This window comes from Thalassophryne amazonica, chromosome 10 (assembly GCF_902500255.1).
Source record: "Thalassophryne amazonica chromosome 10, fThaAma1.1, whole genome shotgun sequence".
NCBI lineage: Eukaryota > Metazoa > Chordata > Actinopteri > Batrachoidiformes > Batrachoididae > Thalassophryne > Thalassophryne amazonica.
In genome coordinates, this window is record NC_047112.1 from 82,640,996 (window position 1) to 82,656,534 (window position 15,539).

Below are 15,539 nucleotides of genomic sequence, written 5' to 3' on the forward strand. Positions count from 1 at the left end.
CCGTGGTCTTGACTCTTGAATTGTCAATAAAATAAGACATGTAGCTCCCATGATCTGATTTGCTTTAGCTTGTTGAGAAATATGACTCCTGGAATTCAGATTATGATTGATTATGACTTGCAGATCTTTTTCTTGGTCTACTAAATGTGGGTTTTATCTGAATTTGGTAAATAAAAATTAAAGTTTAGATCCCTTTTTATTAGATTTCGAACAAAACAAAACAACACATATGTGATTCACATCATGTGTTGGACTTTATCTGGATCCATATTCCTTGCATACTGATCCAGAATGGTCCGACTGATCAAAATGTTGCAATGTGATACTTAATTCACAAGCTGAAACAAAATAGCGTCTTCCTGATCTTGGTTTTACATCGTGATGTCGTATCCAAGAAGTACTTTTGACATTAATCCTTAACAGCCTACAAAGTGAAATCCTGATCCAGAATCCAGATTTGGATTACCTCCAAAATTCTGTGGAGTCTTCCATGGCCTAATAACTGTCTCTGGTGGAAATTTAATGATAATCCATGAAGTAGTTTTGACGTAATCCTTCAAAGCCTGTATAAAAGGTAAATCTTGAGCCATAATCCGGATCTGGAACCTCCAACATTTAATGAAGTTTTCCATGGCCTAATATTAGATTAGATAGAACTTTATCAATCCCTTGGGAAGACTCCCTCAGGGAAACTGAGGTTCCAGCAGCATTGTTTAGTAGCACACAGAGTATCAAAAGTGAATGTAAAAAAAAAAAGAATTTGCACATATAAATACCAGAAATACTGCTCACTCCTGATTGACTGGCTACTACTGTTCCTCTCCTTCCCATCCTCTGTCTTCCTGTTATTCCTCCTCCCCCTCCTATCTGTCGTGAATATTTCATCAAAATCTTTGCAAGTAGTTTTGACGTAATCCTTCTAACAGACAGACAAATAAATAAATGCCGATGATTTTATTACATCCTTGGTGGACGTAGAGTTTTAGGCCACCAAATGCCTGGTCTAAAATTGAGAGTGGTTTTCCTGCTGTGCATACAATATTCAGATACACCTTACACAGGCAGGTATGTGATGTACGTACACACTGCATGTACACACAGGGATGTGCAGGCAGTAGTGCATGAGAATTTAAGAAAACTAAATTAAAAACAAAAATGAAAAATTATACTAAAACCATACGGAACAATATGAAACTTCAATAACTCTAGTGTGTACTGTACCATCTAAAAGAAAACATCATATTGTTATGGTAGTTTACATTCTTGCTGTGTTTGCACATGGAGAGGACAAAGACAGGGCTGACCAGCGCATGGACCATGTGCAGCAGAGGGTTTATGTATGCCTGAGGGGATGAGGAGATCAGATGGATAGTGATGGAGGAAGAAGCGGTATTGCATGAGTAATACCACCCACTGCTTCACCGCACAAAGATTTGGTCTCTGCTAACATAAGTGACCTGCTCTCGCCCGTTGACTGTCTGCCCTCAGATCTCTTTCCTCACTAGAAATCATCCCACTTGATTCCGCCCTCTGAATGCCAATGCACCCGTTTATAGAATTTCCTGCTCTGAAAGGGAATGACAAAACACATTCACATGATTAATTAAGAAGGAAGAAGGGCCTTCATCGTCAATGTAAACACTACAAAGAAACCTTTCCTCTGCTTTTAACCCATTCGAATTACAATGAGACACAATCCAAGCACTAGGAGACTCGAGATCCAGAGATGCTGCCAGACAAAGGTGTATGAACTCAATGTGTATGTGTTTTAAAGTGCTGAATACAGCCCCTGACATTGGGGTGAATGTTAGGCATTATTGTAAAGTGCTTTGAGCATCTCATGCAGATGGAAAAAGCGCTATATAAATGCAGTCCATTCATTCATTCGTTCACATTGTAACCTGCTCCTTTGACTGTATTCCGATCCTGTGCTGTGTAAATAACAAAGTGGAGTTGGACACTTCCCAAATTAACTTACACTATGAGCTTTCAGCAGTGCACTCTAGATCATCAAAAAGGGTCCACAGTGATTTATGACAGTGGAGGACCCCCTCATACTCCCACAACACATTCAGACCATCTTCGTTTTGATTCTTAAGTCTGTGAATCACTACTGAAATGACGGAACACCATTTTTTCCAAACGATATCCCTCATCTGGTGTTACTGTGTCTCACAAGTTGATCAGATTTCTCAGAGATGCTCATTTGGCTTGAGAGCTGGTCACTGCATATTTATACATGCCACAGATTGGATATTATTTGCTTAATTGTGTCTTTGTTTATGCATATCCATATGGTGTGTGTGTTTTTAACTCACTTCATTCAGGTTATTTTAATTTAGTTCAACTCCATTTTATTTGTACAGCACAAAACACAAACACAGGTCATCTCAAGGTGCATTACAAGCTTAGGGTCCAGAGCAGACCCAACTCAGTTGGGCGACCATCCAATCTGACAACCACAACAATGTTAAACAGAAGGCAATACAAAATACAAGAGATTTGTTACAACTAACATCAATGAAAGTAAAATTGATCAAATGAACACTAAAATTCAAACATAGGCAAAAATGCATATCAATACCACTGAGACAATGTCAGTTACAAGAAACAGAAGGATGGACAAATCTTGAATCTAGATTTAAAAGTCCACAGAATCAGACTGTCTCCTCACAACTGGCAAACTGTTCCATAAAAAAGGTGCCGGATAAGAAAAGGCCCTGTAACCAGCTGACATTTTGAAGGCCCTGTAACCAGCTGACTTCTTCAACCTCGGCACACTCAACAAACCTATGTCCTGAGAATGAACAGCACTACCTGGTACATAGGGTGTAAGTAAATTTAAATATGAGGGAGTTAGTCCATGAATAGAATTATATGTTAATAGCTAAACCTTAAAGTCAGACCTCACTTGGACAGGAAGCCAATGAAGGTAGACCAGAGCTCGAGTAATGTGATCAAATGTTCTTCTTGTGGTTAACACTCTAGCAGCAGCATTCTAAACCAGCTGGAGACCCTTGATTCTCGAACAAGGCAAGCCAGAAAACAGAACATTGCAATAGTCAATACTTGAAGAACAAAGGCATAAATCAGTGTCTCTGTATCCTCCATTGACAGCATAGGTCGAATACTAGCGATATTGTGCAGATAAAAGAAAGCGATCTTTGTAATCTCGCTCATGTTCAGATCAAAGGACAATATAAGATCAAATACTACCCCTAAATATTTAACTTATTACTCTGTTGAATGACACATGCATCCAGTCTTTCGTGGATGCATGCATCTGGCTTTTGTGCCTCAAGGGACCAATGACCATAAACCATAAACAGATGCTAGACAATCTTCCCAGGTCTGTTGGGAAAGTGTAGGAACACGGACCCACAACAGGGGGCGCAAATGAACGGACAATGGAGTAAGTCAAATAACAACGCTTTACTGTTGTGAATGTGCACAACGAATACAACCAATCACAGAAATGGACAACAGTCAATTTACAAAAGTGTCGTGTGGGCAGGCTCGAAGATAGGAGACGCCTCTCCAAGGTAAGACCGGTACCACACGGCTTCCTCCGCCACAGGACCCCGGGTATACTGGAGCCGCCAAGTCCCGAACTCCCAGGTGGCCACTGCCTCCGCGTGTCGGACCTGGTACTGCTGGCGAGGAACAAAAACACAATTAAAGGTGGGCGCGTTTGCACCCAGTAATCCACACGGCAGGAAAGCTACCTCCACCTCTCGTTGGAAAAAAAGGTCTGTTATCACTCACAAAAGTCACAAAAGGTTACTGTCAAGCAGTCAGCTGAGAATATTACCTTCCAGGTAGTACGATATCTCGGCAATGAGGTGGAGATGCCGTCCTGCTGATATACCCCACTGATGATTGCCGTCAGCTGTCTCAGGTGATGGGTGACAGCTGTCACCGAGGCTGCTCCCGTGAGGCGGCGGCGCCCTCTGGTGCCTGGAGCCCGCACTCCAGGCAGGGCGCCCTCTGGTGGTGGTGGGCCAGCAGTACCTCCTCTTCAGCGGCCCACACAACAAGGTCCCAATTTTAGAAAGATTATCAGAATCAGTCTGCAAATAAATATCAGCATAACAGGAAAAGTAATTCCATAGCTTTAGAAAATTTGTCCAAGAGGTGGAATACAGAGAGAAAACAACAAAGGGCCTAAAACAGAACCCTGCAGGACTCCATAGTTTACTGGAACAAGTTCTAAAGTGACGTTGTTGTACAAAACACTTTGATATCTCTTGGGAAGGTACGATGTCAACCAAGACAGAACCCAACCATTCATGCTAAAGTAATTTTCAAGACTTTCCAGCAATATATGGTGATGTATTATATCAAATACTGTGCTAAGATCAATCAAAGTATGACACACCCACACACACACTCATCTTCAACCATTTAGTCCAATTAAGGGCCGCAGGGGGCTGGAGCCTATCCCAGCAGTCATAGAGCGCGAGGCAGGGTACACCCTGGACAGGACGCCAGTCTGTCACAGAGCAAGGGACCAATGACCTTAAATTCCCTCTTGACCGACCAAGAAGTTACATAACAAGGAAAAGTCATTCCATAGCTTCAGAAAATTTGTCCAACAGGTGTAATCTAGATAGAAAACAACAAAGGACCCAAAACAGAACTCTGCAGGACCACACAGTTCACTGGAACAAGTTTCGAAATGATGTTGTTGTACAAAACACTTCGATATCTCTTGGGAAGGTACGATGTCAACCAAGACAGAACACAAACATGAGTTTTAGTTTGTCACTCATCTTGTATACAGCTCATTCTTAACTCATTTTTAACTGTGTTCATCCATTTCAGCATCTCAAACAGATTTCATTTTGAAGTTAATAAGTATACATCCACTGTATATTAACTCTGCATTGTATGCTGTTGGCAATGTTAAAAATGTAAACATATTGATTGAATTATACTGGTAGAAAACAATCTGTCATATTCCAACACATTTGAAGAAAACCCGGCTTTTACCTTCAAAATGTAACTCAGTGGGTGTTTGTTTGAGCATCAAATTTCACTTTGATACTTGCTGCTTTTTGGCCTCAGGGAATCTGACAGTCTGGCCTGTAGCTGTTGACTTTATAGTTTCACACATCACAGTCTGTATACCACCTTTCAAAATGTCTTAAACTTTTTTTTTATTGCGGTCTAAAAATAGGCTAACACATTTGTAATTTGAGAATGGGAGACATTAAATTCTAATGAAAATCCATCTCTTTTTTGCATGGAAATGGTTTTCCTTATGGGGTTATTAAAAAGGTAATTAAATTAGTGCTTAGGATTTGTGCAGAAAAGTCTGAACAGTAATGGATTGAATCACCAGCTGCAATAGTGCTTTGACAGAAGGGCATTTCTCACTTGTCAAATGGCTTTAATTACATTTATATCAAACTGTGATCTTCAATATTCTTACTTAGGCACATTTGGTGAAAATGCCAAATCCATCGGAAGGAATCAGTTAATTGGCTCTGATAGTTGCTTGAAACTCTGATATTTCAGAACATTTGTGCATTAGATCAGTTGCTGAAACTATAAGTGGCATGCACATAGTCTCAATAACTGTGGCACTGTCATTGTATCTATCCTTACTTTAGCTTTGAGCAAGTGCTAACATACACATTGAATAATACTTTAATTTCACACATCAAAAATATACTTATTTCTTCGACTTCTTAGATTGCCTATCAGGACAGTTAATCACGCATCAAGCCATATAAGCTGAGATATTGTGATGAAAATGCGCAAAAAGAGTTAGCTGGCCACAGGCAGCCGACCAGAACTAACAGTTGACTGCCTGGATGATGGCCGCCACTCAAATTCACCACTCCCCTATTTATGAATGGCTTGATGATTTTTAAACTGATGACTTATCAATTGGGAACCTTCACCAAAACTGTTTTCCATCTTTTGTACCAGCCTGTATGAGTGAATATTTTAACATGAGTTTTTTGGGGGGATTGACTCCATTTTGTAGCCAGCCTCAAGTGGTCATGTGTGGAACTGCAGGTTTTGGCACATCCCATTTCCACATTGGTTTCATGGTGTGTCTTTGGCTTTCCTCATTAGTCTCCTTACACAGTCACTCAGTTTTTGAGAACTGCCTACTCTGGACAGATTTACCATATAGTACACGCTGTTTGAATGTTTAATGACTGATGTACAGATTGTACAGATTAATTGTCATTAGTTGACATTTGAGATAAGCCACCTTCAAATAAGGTAATTTCTATATCCTGGAAATAGAAATTACCTCATAATGATCCATGAGGTCATCTTAGAGTTGGTGGACATGCACCTGTCCTGCTGTGGACACATTGTGTTTTCTCTGTGTACTTCCCTTCTGTCTAAAAATAAAAGAAAACAAGAGCAATCAGATTTCTGACGTCCGCCAAACCGGATCTGGATCACCTCCAAAATTCAGTGGAGTCTTCCATGCCCTAATATCTACGAGGTCTGTTAGAAAATTATTGGACCTTTTTATTTTTTTCAAAAACCTGATGGATTTGAATCATGTGTGCTTGCATGAGCAAACCTTGAACCTTCGTGCGCATGCATGAACTTTTTCACGCCTGTCGATTGCATCACTTTCTGGTAAGCAGTCTTTGTGTGAGGTGTGTGTCGTGCGCTTGGCGGATTTTAATCCCAATGAAAAAGACGGAACGACTGGAGCAGTGCCGCATCAAATTTTGCTAGAAACTGGGCGACAGCCAGGTGGAAACCATTCGGATGATTCAGACAGCTTTCGGTGACTTTTCAGTCGTGTGACTATCTGACAAATTAGGGAGTAGGTGGGCATGTCACAGCATGTCCTGTGAGACTTCAGCACAAAGGCGCTTTTGCTCCGCTGTCGGCAGCTTTGTGCCGAAGCCATCGACATGATTTTCACCGCCACTCTTTTTATGACCAAATCTTCTGTCACAGTGGAATGTGCCGAAAAAGTGCTGATGTCCACCTCTTCTGCAATTTCTCGGATAGTCACACGACGGTCCCGCATCACCACAACGTTTACTTTGGAAATGATCTGGTCATTTCAGTGTGTTGATGGCTGACCGGAGTGCGGCTCGCTCTCCACTGTTGTGCGGACGTCTTTAAACTGGTTGTACCGCTCCTTAATCTGTGTGATGCCCATAGGATCGTCACTGAAAGCCATCTGAATTATCCGAATGGTTTCCACCTGGCTGTCGCCCAGTTTCTGGCAAAATTTGATGTGGCGCTGCTCCAGTCGTTACGTCTTTTTCCTTGGATTGAAAAAAACGCTGAGCGCACGACACACACCTCACACAAAGACTGCTTACCAGGAAATGATGCAATCGACAGGCGTGAAAAAGTTCATGCATGCGCACGAAGGTTCAAGGTTTGCTCATGCAAGCACACGTGATTCAAATCCATCAGGTTTTTGAAAAAAATAAAAAGGTCCGATACTTTTCGAACAGACCTCGTATCTGTGGTACAAATTTGGTGAGAATCCATTTAGTTTTGACGTAATCCATCAAAGTGTATATAACGTGAAATCTTGATCAAGAATCCAGAGAGCACCTCTTAAATTTAATGGAGTCTTCCATGGCCTATTATGTATCTGTGTTGAAAATTTCATCAAAATCAGTGCAGTAGTTTTGATGTGAATCAGTCAGTAATCCTAAACAGTAATCCTTCAAAGCCTATATAAAGTGAGACTTGATCCAAAATCCCAATCACCTCCAAACTTTAATGGAGTCTTCCTTGGTCTAATATCTATCTGTGGTGAAACGTTTGTCAAAATCTGTGTAGTAGTTTTGACATAATCTTGCTAACAGTAATCCTTCAAAGCCTATATAAAGTGAGACTTGATCCAAAATCCGGATCACCTCCAAACTTTAATGGAGTCTCCCTTGGTCTTTTATCTATCTGTGGTGAAACGTTTGTCAAAATGCGTGCAGTCGTTTTGATGTAATCTTGCTAACAGACAGACAGGGAAATAAATACAGTAACTAAATGCCAATGATTTTATTTAGTCTTTGGTGGATGTTAAAAAAACCCAAAAAACAAAACAAGAAAAACATTGGAGTGTTGCACAAGTGTATTATTTGAAATGTTCCAAATGCTTCTATGTTTGCAGAAAGTTACCCAGTACACTCTGATCATCCAGGCTACAGATATGGAGGGAAATCCCACTTACGGCCTGTCTAACACTGCCACCGCTGCCATCAGGATCACCGATGTCAACGACAATCCTCCTGAATTCACCACAGAAACAGTATGTTTTCATATAATGACTAGAAAACAGCAAAGAGAGGCCAGATGTTGCTTTTCCAAAAAAGCTGGAAGCTTTCAGACACTGGACCACAGCAGTTATTAGATGGAGTGAAAAGTGATTTAAACATGTTTCTCATCCTCAGTGAACTGAATTTATTTTTGTGAATGTTACATTCAGATATTAGAGGGTAAATATGTTGCCGAGTGCTGTTAACAAGCGTTTGATTTGTTTTTTCCTGTTTGTGTCTTTTTGTTACAGTTCTTCGGAGAGGTTCACGAGAACAGGGTGAATGTGATTGTTTCTAACCTGACTGTGACAGATAAAGATCAGCCTCACACTTCCGCCTGGAGCACGGTTTACCGGATCATTGCTGGTGACCCCACTGGACGTTTCTCCATCCCAACTGACCCCACGACCAATGAGGGCCTGCTCACAGTGGTTAAGGTGCGCTTCAGTCACTATGACACATACACCAACTCTCACACATACAAACAGAGCGGGTACCTCAGTGGGATTGGAGTTGGGCTACCAATATGTAGACCAGAGTTTGACCCAAAATACATAAGCATACAATACAAAAACTGATATCTAAGGGCCCTGTCCCACTGGCGTTTAGGAAGATTTGCATATGAATTGCGCACAAAATTGGTTTATATTCGCTAAACATCCACAATATCCTTGAAACATGCTTGTATGAGTCGGCTGACATCCGCACACATCTGCAACTATCCGCAGAGGCACATTTTTCAGTTGCCAGGATTTTTGAGCTGCACAAAATTTTAGTTGCGGATGACATCCGCCTTACATATGCAATACATGCGCAATACATACACAATCTATGCGCTGTATTTCTGCCGTGATCTGCTGATATCCACAACTGACAGGGTATTGCAGCTTGGCAGCGAAGTGGGACAGTGTTTAACGTGCCTATCACATCCACATCACGGACTAAATTAAATTGTAGCGAATGCATACAGATTGGCCACGAATAACGCGTTGGTATTACTGATTTGCGGACAGTTTGCAAATGCATAGTAAACAGAAATCGACATACCTGCCCGCCATTGCCAGTCCAGCTGTGGAGACGTACAGATGTAGTTATGGATCCCCAAAGACGTAGTGTGATAGTTGCTGCCATTCAACAACATACCAATCAACTTGTCCAAGTCCAGCAATTGCTCCAGAGGCTGTGGTGTTGGTGTGAATAGTGATGCCGACAGGCCCAAGTGCGCTTCTGTTATGACTGCAGTGCAGATGCCGTGTGCGTACAACACAACCGCTGTTTGCATGATGCATTCTCAATACATGCGTTATACATCCATGATTATTTGTCATATATTCGCTATACATTATTAATATTTGTCATTTTTGGCCAATTTTGTTGCGGACGACAGCGAACACCAACAAATTTGTTTACTCAATTCATGCGCAATTAATCCTCTCTCCAGTGGGACCAGGCCTTAAGAAAGTAAAAATAAAAAAAAGACCTCTTTAAAGAAAATTTGACTTAATTTTTGTCTAAATAGAAAAATAATCTTGTCAAGCATTTTTTTTTTTTACATAAGAAAAAAATCTCTTATGGGAAAATGTATCTCACTTTTTTTTTTTTGAAAACTTTATTTATGAACATTTTATGATTTTACAATACAAAGTAGACAGCACAAAACAAATAAAACCCACCCCAAAACTAAGATAACACAATACAGAAAAAACAAAACAAAAATCCAAATTGACAGTGTCTCATACACAGTTTATAAAGTCAAATCAAGCTTTTCTGCAAGCTTTAAGAAAGGGTTGCCAGATATCCAAAAATGTTGTGTTTTTGCCCTTGAGGGTATGTCTGATCTTTTCAGTTCTCATGAAATATAAAATGTCTTTCATCCACTGCGAGTGTGTTGAGGGTGTTGCATTTTTCCGCTTTAGTAAAATCTGCCTGTGAGCAAGAACTGTACAGTAGGCCAGAATGTCCTGTTGGTGTTTATTTAAATAATATGAGTCTGAGATTACACCAAAAAGAGCCAATACCTGGCATGGGTCCAAAGGTAGCCTAAAAGTGTTCGAAAGTGTCTTAAACACACCTGTCCAGAGAGGCATTAATTTTGAACAACTCCAAAATAGATGAAAATAGGTACCACATGTTGTTTTACAATGATCATAGTTAGGGTCTGTGTGAGGAAATCTTTTTGATCGTCTATCCTTGGACCAGTAAAGTAATTTTTTCTTACCCCATTGGCAGTTTTGTTTTTTGTTTTTTTTTTATTTTTTGCTTAATACAAGACAATTTGGCTAGATTTCAGATTATTTGATTTATTTTGAGAGGGACAGTTTTTGCAGTGTACCAAACAGCAAATGTCAGCTCTCCCCTGTTTCTCCATGATCGAAGTCATACACATGCACACATGCATGCATACATGTACACAGAGGTCACTTGGCTTTTAATATATAGATTTCCACTTCTGTCCTCAGAAAAAACAAAAAATTAATCAATAAACGGAATGAATCCGGATTGTGTAGCTTGTATGTCCAGCTCAGCACCCGTCAGGTGGGTGCCGGCCGGCTCCATAGCAGGGTGGCTGGATGCTGCTGGAGTGTTCAGTCGCTTCCAGAAGTGGTGTTTTTCTCTGATCATATAAAAATAAAAGTGTGTGTCAACGCTTCACAAGTATTCTTGCATGTGGTGCATGTTCTGAGTCACAGAGACTACGTGGTGACGCCTGATGATTTGCCGAGGGACTTCATTGTGGCGAATATCTTGGTTTGTTAAAAAATTAAGCGATGAGTGGGCGCCACCCTGCGACTGAGGTGAGGGGACAGTGAATGGTTGCAAACGTCATGCCAAACTGCACAAATTTCTTTCCAGATGCTGTTCGCAGGCTGTCGCAGCCCAGTGAGATACTATAGCCTTACTGTATGGTTGTGAGACATAGACACTCACCAGCCACTTTTGGAAGCCAAGGGAATGCCCACTTTTCACCAAACAGTAGCAGATTAATGCTTCTTTCAAGATTTGTGGATGGATTGGTTGTCTTCCTGGGAGGTTGTCCATCCAGGACCTGGGGTTTGTTTGTGGTGTGATGTGTGGGTGTAGCACACTCCCAGGCTCCCAGGCATGACTTACCTAGATTAGGTTTAAAGAACAATCTTTTAACAGGCTTTTTTCATGCACTGCCTTCATAGTTATCGGACTATTAAAGGTGGGACAGTTTATCAGCTGAAGAAGCATATCTTAACTATCTTTGTCTACTTGATGACCATTTAGAAGTCAGTATTATTTTTTTCATTTAGTGGTTGATAGACAATACAACACCATTGATTGAGTTAAGCATCATGAGCAAGATAAAGGCAATCAGAGTTTCTAACTCTCGATTTTTCAGACATTTTTGGTTAAATGCTCATCCCTAATTGTCATTATCATTGTTTCCCAGTTCATTATAAATCTGGTGGCTGATATTAGCCAAAGTGTTGTCTTGTTCTCTCTCCTTCAATGCAACCTGCTGGTAATTGCAGTCCTTTATGCACATTGTTAACTTGCTCTCCTTTCCCATTTCTGCACAGCCCATAGATTTTGAGCTAACCCGCTCCTTCATGCTAACCGTTGAGGCAGAGAATGAGGTCCCACTGGCCCGTGGCATTCACCTGCCTCGCCAGTCCACAGCAACCGTGTCTGTACGAATCTTGGACATCAACGAGAGCCCAGAGTTTAGCCCCAACCCCAAGTCCATCAAACTGGAAGAGGGATTGCCTGCTGGGTCCCTACTCACCACCTTTACTGCACAGGATCCTGACCGCTTCATGAGACAAACCGTGCGGTAAGGCGCCTGCTGCAGAGATTATAATAGACCTCACACAGGATAAGCTGTCCAAAGCAGAAAAAGGCTGATAATTATGTGACAGTAATAATTATATGACTGTTATAATATGCTAAAATATTTGCCTCTAGAGCTGAATGTCGGAATGTGTTTTACAGTTTTACTATGAATAACATGCTTATCTGTGTGCCTTCGTTATGACTTTTTTATCTTCTAAATTAGTCTTGCATTTATTAGAATTCCGTCAGCAAATTATTCTCCGTGACTCACACTGAAAAGGTATGAGATACAGCAAATTAGCTTGTTACTATGCATTCGCAAGGCTTCTGCTGCTTTTGAAAGCATTTGGATTTTTTGTATTGTATTAATTTTACTGTATTTATATAGTGGCAATCATCATGCAAGCAATACAGTGTGGGCCTTTCACAGCGACTGTGTAAAGCACAGTGTTTGCAACTGGGTTGGGAGTCGTCCATACCAGATATGGTGCAGTTTCTGCTAAAGAGATGGACTTGTCTGTCACTATCTTATGGTTCTGGCTGCCGGAGCCAGAACCATAAGTCTAAAAAGCTGCATGTTTGTTGAACACACATCTGTCTCTAACAAAAAAGCACTGCAAGTAATAAAAATATAGCACAATGCTAAAATACACTCGGCCGTATGAGTATTGTGTTCTTTATAATTTGCAGGTGTTTAATTAATTATTAAGATCCTATTGTTTTACATACATTTGCACATGTTCAATAAAGCCCCTCTATCAAACAATCAACCAGTCAAAAACAATATTGATGTTTTAACAACATTTGCAGGAGGCCTTGCATGTGCGCATATATGAGCTTTTGACAAGAGCGGAAGTTGTGCAAATCAAGGAATATATGTACGTCTATCTATGCATTTGCAGGTATTAATGAAACAAATTTAACTCCATAGGAAGTTAGCTTTGAGTTAGCAGAAGTTAGCGTGCATGTTAATGTCCGTGAATTGTCTTGTAAATCAGTTCAGCTGTGTTATTAGTTTGCAAAAACAGTGTTTTCAGTTTTAGAAGTGTTCATTTCTCGCTAGCTTTTACATAATATATGAGAAAGTTGTTATTTCTAGTTATTTCTAGCCAAAAAACAAGCAACGTTAGCAGCTAGCGAAACCAGGAAGTGATGTCACCACGCTAACATCCGCTAAATGTTTTATAAATCCTTCCAGAGGTGTTATCAGGTTACAAACAGCATTTTCAGTTTTGGGAGTGTTTATTTCTCGCTAGCTTTTACATAATATATGAGAAAGGTGTTATTTCTAGCCAAAAATGAAGAAATGTTAGCAGCTAGAGACAAAAGGAAGTAATGTCACCATGGTGTTCATTGTGGTACGCTGGTTGTCAGAGAATGACGTTATGTGTTTTTTCTTGAAAATGTTAGCATTAGTGGAGGTGAGAGCTTGTGTCTTTTAAAGGGGGTGGCTCCTCGGGTATGATGGTGCTGTGCGGGGATGGTTTGGTTGTCTGGATAATGGGGTCCTGGGTTTGCTTGAGGATTTAGGGTCGGGGTGGGGCCTTGGGGGTCTGGGGTCTGGGGGGGGTGTTGCTTTCCGGTGCTGCCTGGTCGCTCTGTGGGCGTCCGGGGGGGTGGGTCGACACTGGCCCGCGCTTCCTCGCTTGCAGGGCGTGGGTGCACCTTCATGCCTCGTAGGGTGCTGGGCAGTGGGTTGGCTTGCCTGCGGTCCCCCTGCGCCGCGGGGCTGCTGGTCCTGTTGGGGTTGGGGATGGTGGGGAGGAGGGCGGTAACTGAGCGTGTGGGACGTTTGCCCTGGGAGGGGGGCAAAATAAAACCCCCTCTCGACACATGTGTGGCCTCCAATGCCCCTTCCTCTCCTTCGGGGTTTGTGGGGCCTGCCTGTCTCCCTCTGACTCCTTGGTTGCCCCTGACACTCTTGAGGCTCATCTCACACCTTTCCTGGTCAGGGGACTGTCCTGTGGGGTGGATCATCCTTCTCCGGCTGCCTGCCCCACCCCCTGTTAGTTTGTTCTCCCCTGGGCTTCTGGTGCTCCTCCAGGACTGCCCACCACCTCCCCATCTCGTGGTTGCCCTGATGCCTCCCTTGGTTCTGAGGGTGGGGCGTTGGGGCTTGGTTGTGTGGCCCACTCCCTGCACTGTGCCTCTCCCTTCCACTGGCTGCTTGTGGTTAGGCCTTATGTGTCACACCCTTTTAATGCACTTCACTAGCTCAGTACTTGCATGCACATTATATTGGGTCTTAAGAAGCACATTATAGGGTTCATATAGGTTTGCAGTCAAGTGTTGGTGATGGGTTTGCAGGGCAGTCTGTGGGGTTCCATCTCCTTGGTGTGTCACTTTTCATCACTTCACAGTTCTTACTGTCACCACTTGTCTTTCATTCTTGTCTGTCTTCATGTTGTTTTGGTGGTCAGCCCTTCCTGATAGAAGTTATCTGTTAGCTTTAAATAAAATGTTATAAGCTGATTAGAAGGGCAGATGAAGGTCACACACGCACACCACGTTCACTCATACACTACATGCTATCTGTCAAAATGCATATATGTATAGAAATGATTCTGCCAGTTTGGCATTTGCCATTACTATACATTAGTGTTCAGAATAATAGCAGTGCTATGTGACTAAAAAGATTCATCCAGGTTTTGAGTATATTTCTTATTGTTACATGGGAAACAAGGTACCGGTAGATTCAGTAGATTCTCACAAATCCAACAAGACCAAGCATTCATGATATGCACACTCTTAAGGCTATGAAATTGGGCTATTAGTAAAAATGTAGAAAAGGGGGTGTTCACAATAATAGTAGTGTGGCATTCAGTCAGTGAGTTCGTACATTTTGTGGAACAAACAGGTGTGAATAAGGTGTCCCCTATTTAAGGATGAAGCCAGCACCTGTTGAACATGCTTTTGTCTTTGAAAGCCTGAGGAAAATGGGACATTCAAGATATTGTTCAGAAAAACAGCGTAGTTTGATTAAAAAGCTGATTGGAGAGGGGAAAACTTATACGCAGGTGCAAAAAATTATAGGTTGTTCATCTACAATGATCTCCAGTGCTTTAAAATGGACAAAAAACCAGAGACACGTGGAAGAAAATGGAAAACAACCATCAAAATGGATAGACGAATAACCAGACTGGCAAAGGCTCACCCACTGATCAGCTCCAGGATGATCAAAGACAGTCTGGAGTTACCTGTAAGTGCTGTGACAGTTAGAAGACGCCTGTGTGAAGCTAATTTATTTGCAATAATCCCCTGCAAAGTCCCTCTGTTAAATAAAAGACATGTGCAGAAGAGGTTACAATTTGCCAAAGAACATATCAACTGGCCTAAAGAGAAATGGAGGAATATTTTGTGGACTGATGAGAGTAAAACTGTTCTTTTTGGGTCCAAGGGCCGCAGACAGTTTGTGAGACGACCCCCAAACTCTGAATTCAAGCCACAGTTCACAGTGAAGACAGTAAAGCAAGGTGA

The 15,539-nt window shown here is 41.6% G+C and overlaps 1 protein-coding gene across 2 annotated transcripts in view; it reads left to right on the forward strand.

The window, feature by feature from the left end:
- Positions 1-15,539, forward strand: part of LOC117519059 (cadherin-2-like) — a 294,157-nt gene that overhangs the window by 172,370 nt on the left and 106,248 nt on the right. For both annotated transcript variants that reach the window (XR_004563157.1, XM_034180364.1), the window contains exons 8-10: positions 8,117-8,254; positions 8,513-8,698; positions 11,810-12,063. Coding sequence is in view for 1 of the 2 variants with exons in the window: in XM_034180364.1 (XP_034036255.1) it covers positions 8,117-8,254; positions 8,513-8,698; positions 11,810-12,063 (578 nt within the window). In the remaining variant the exon portion in view is untranslated. The remainder of the gene's footprint in view (positions 1-8,116; positions 8,255-8,512; positions 8,699-11,809; positions 12,064-15,539) is intronic.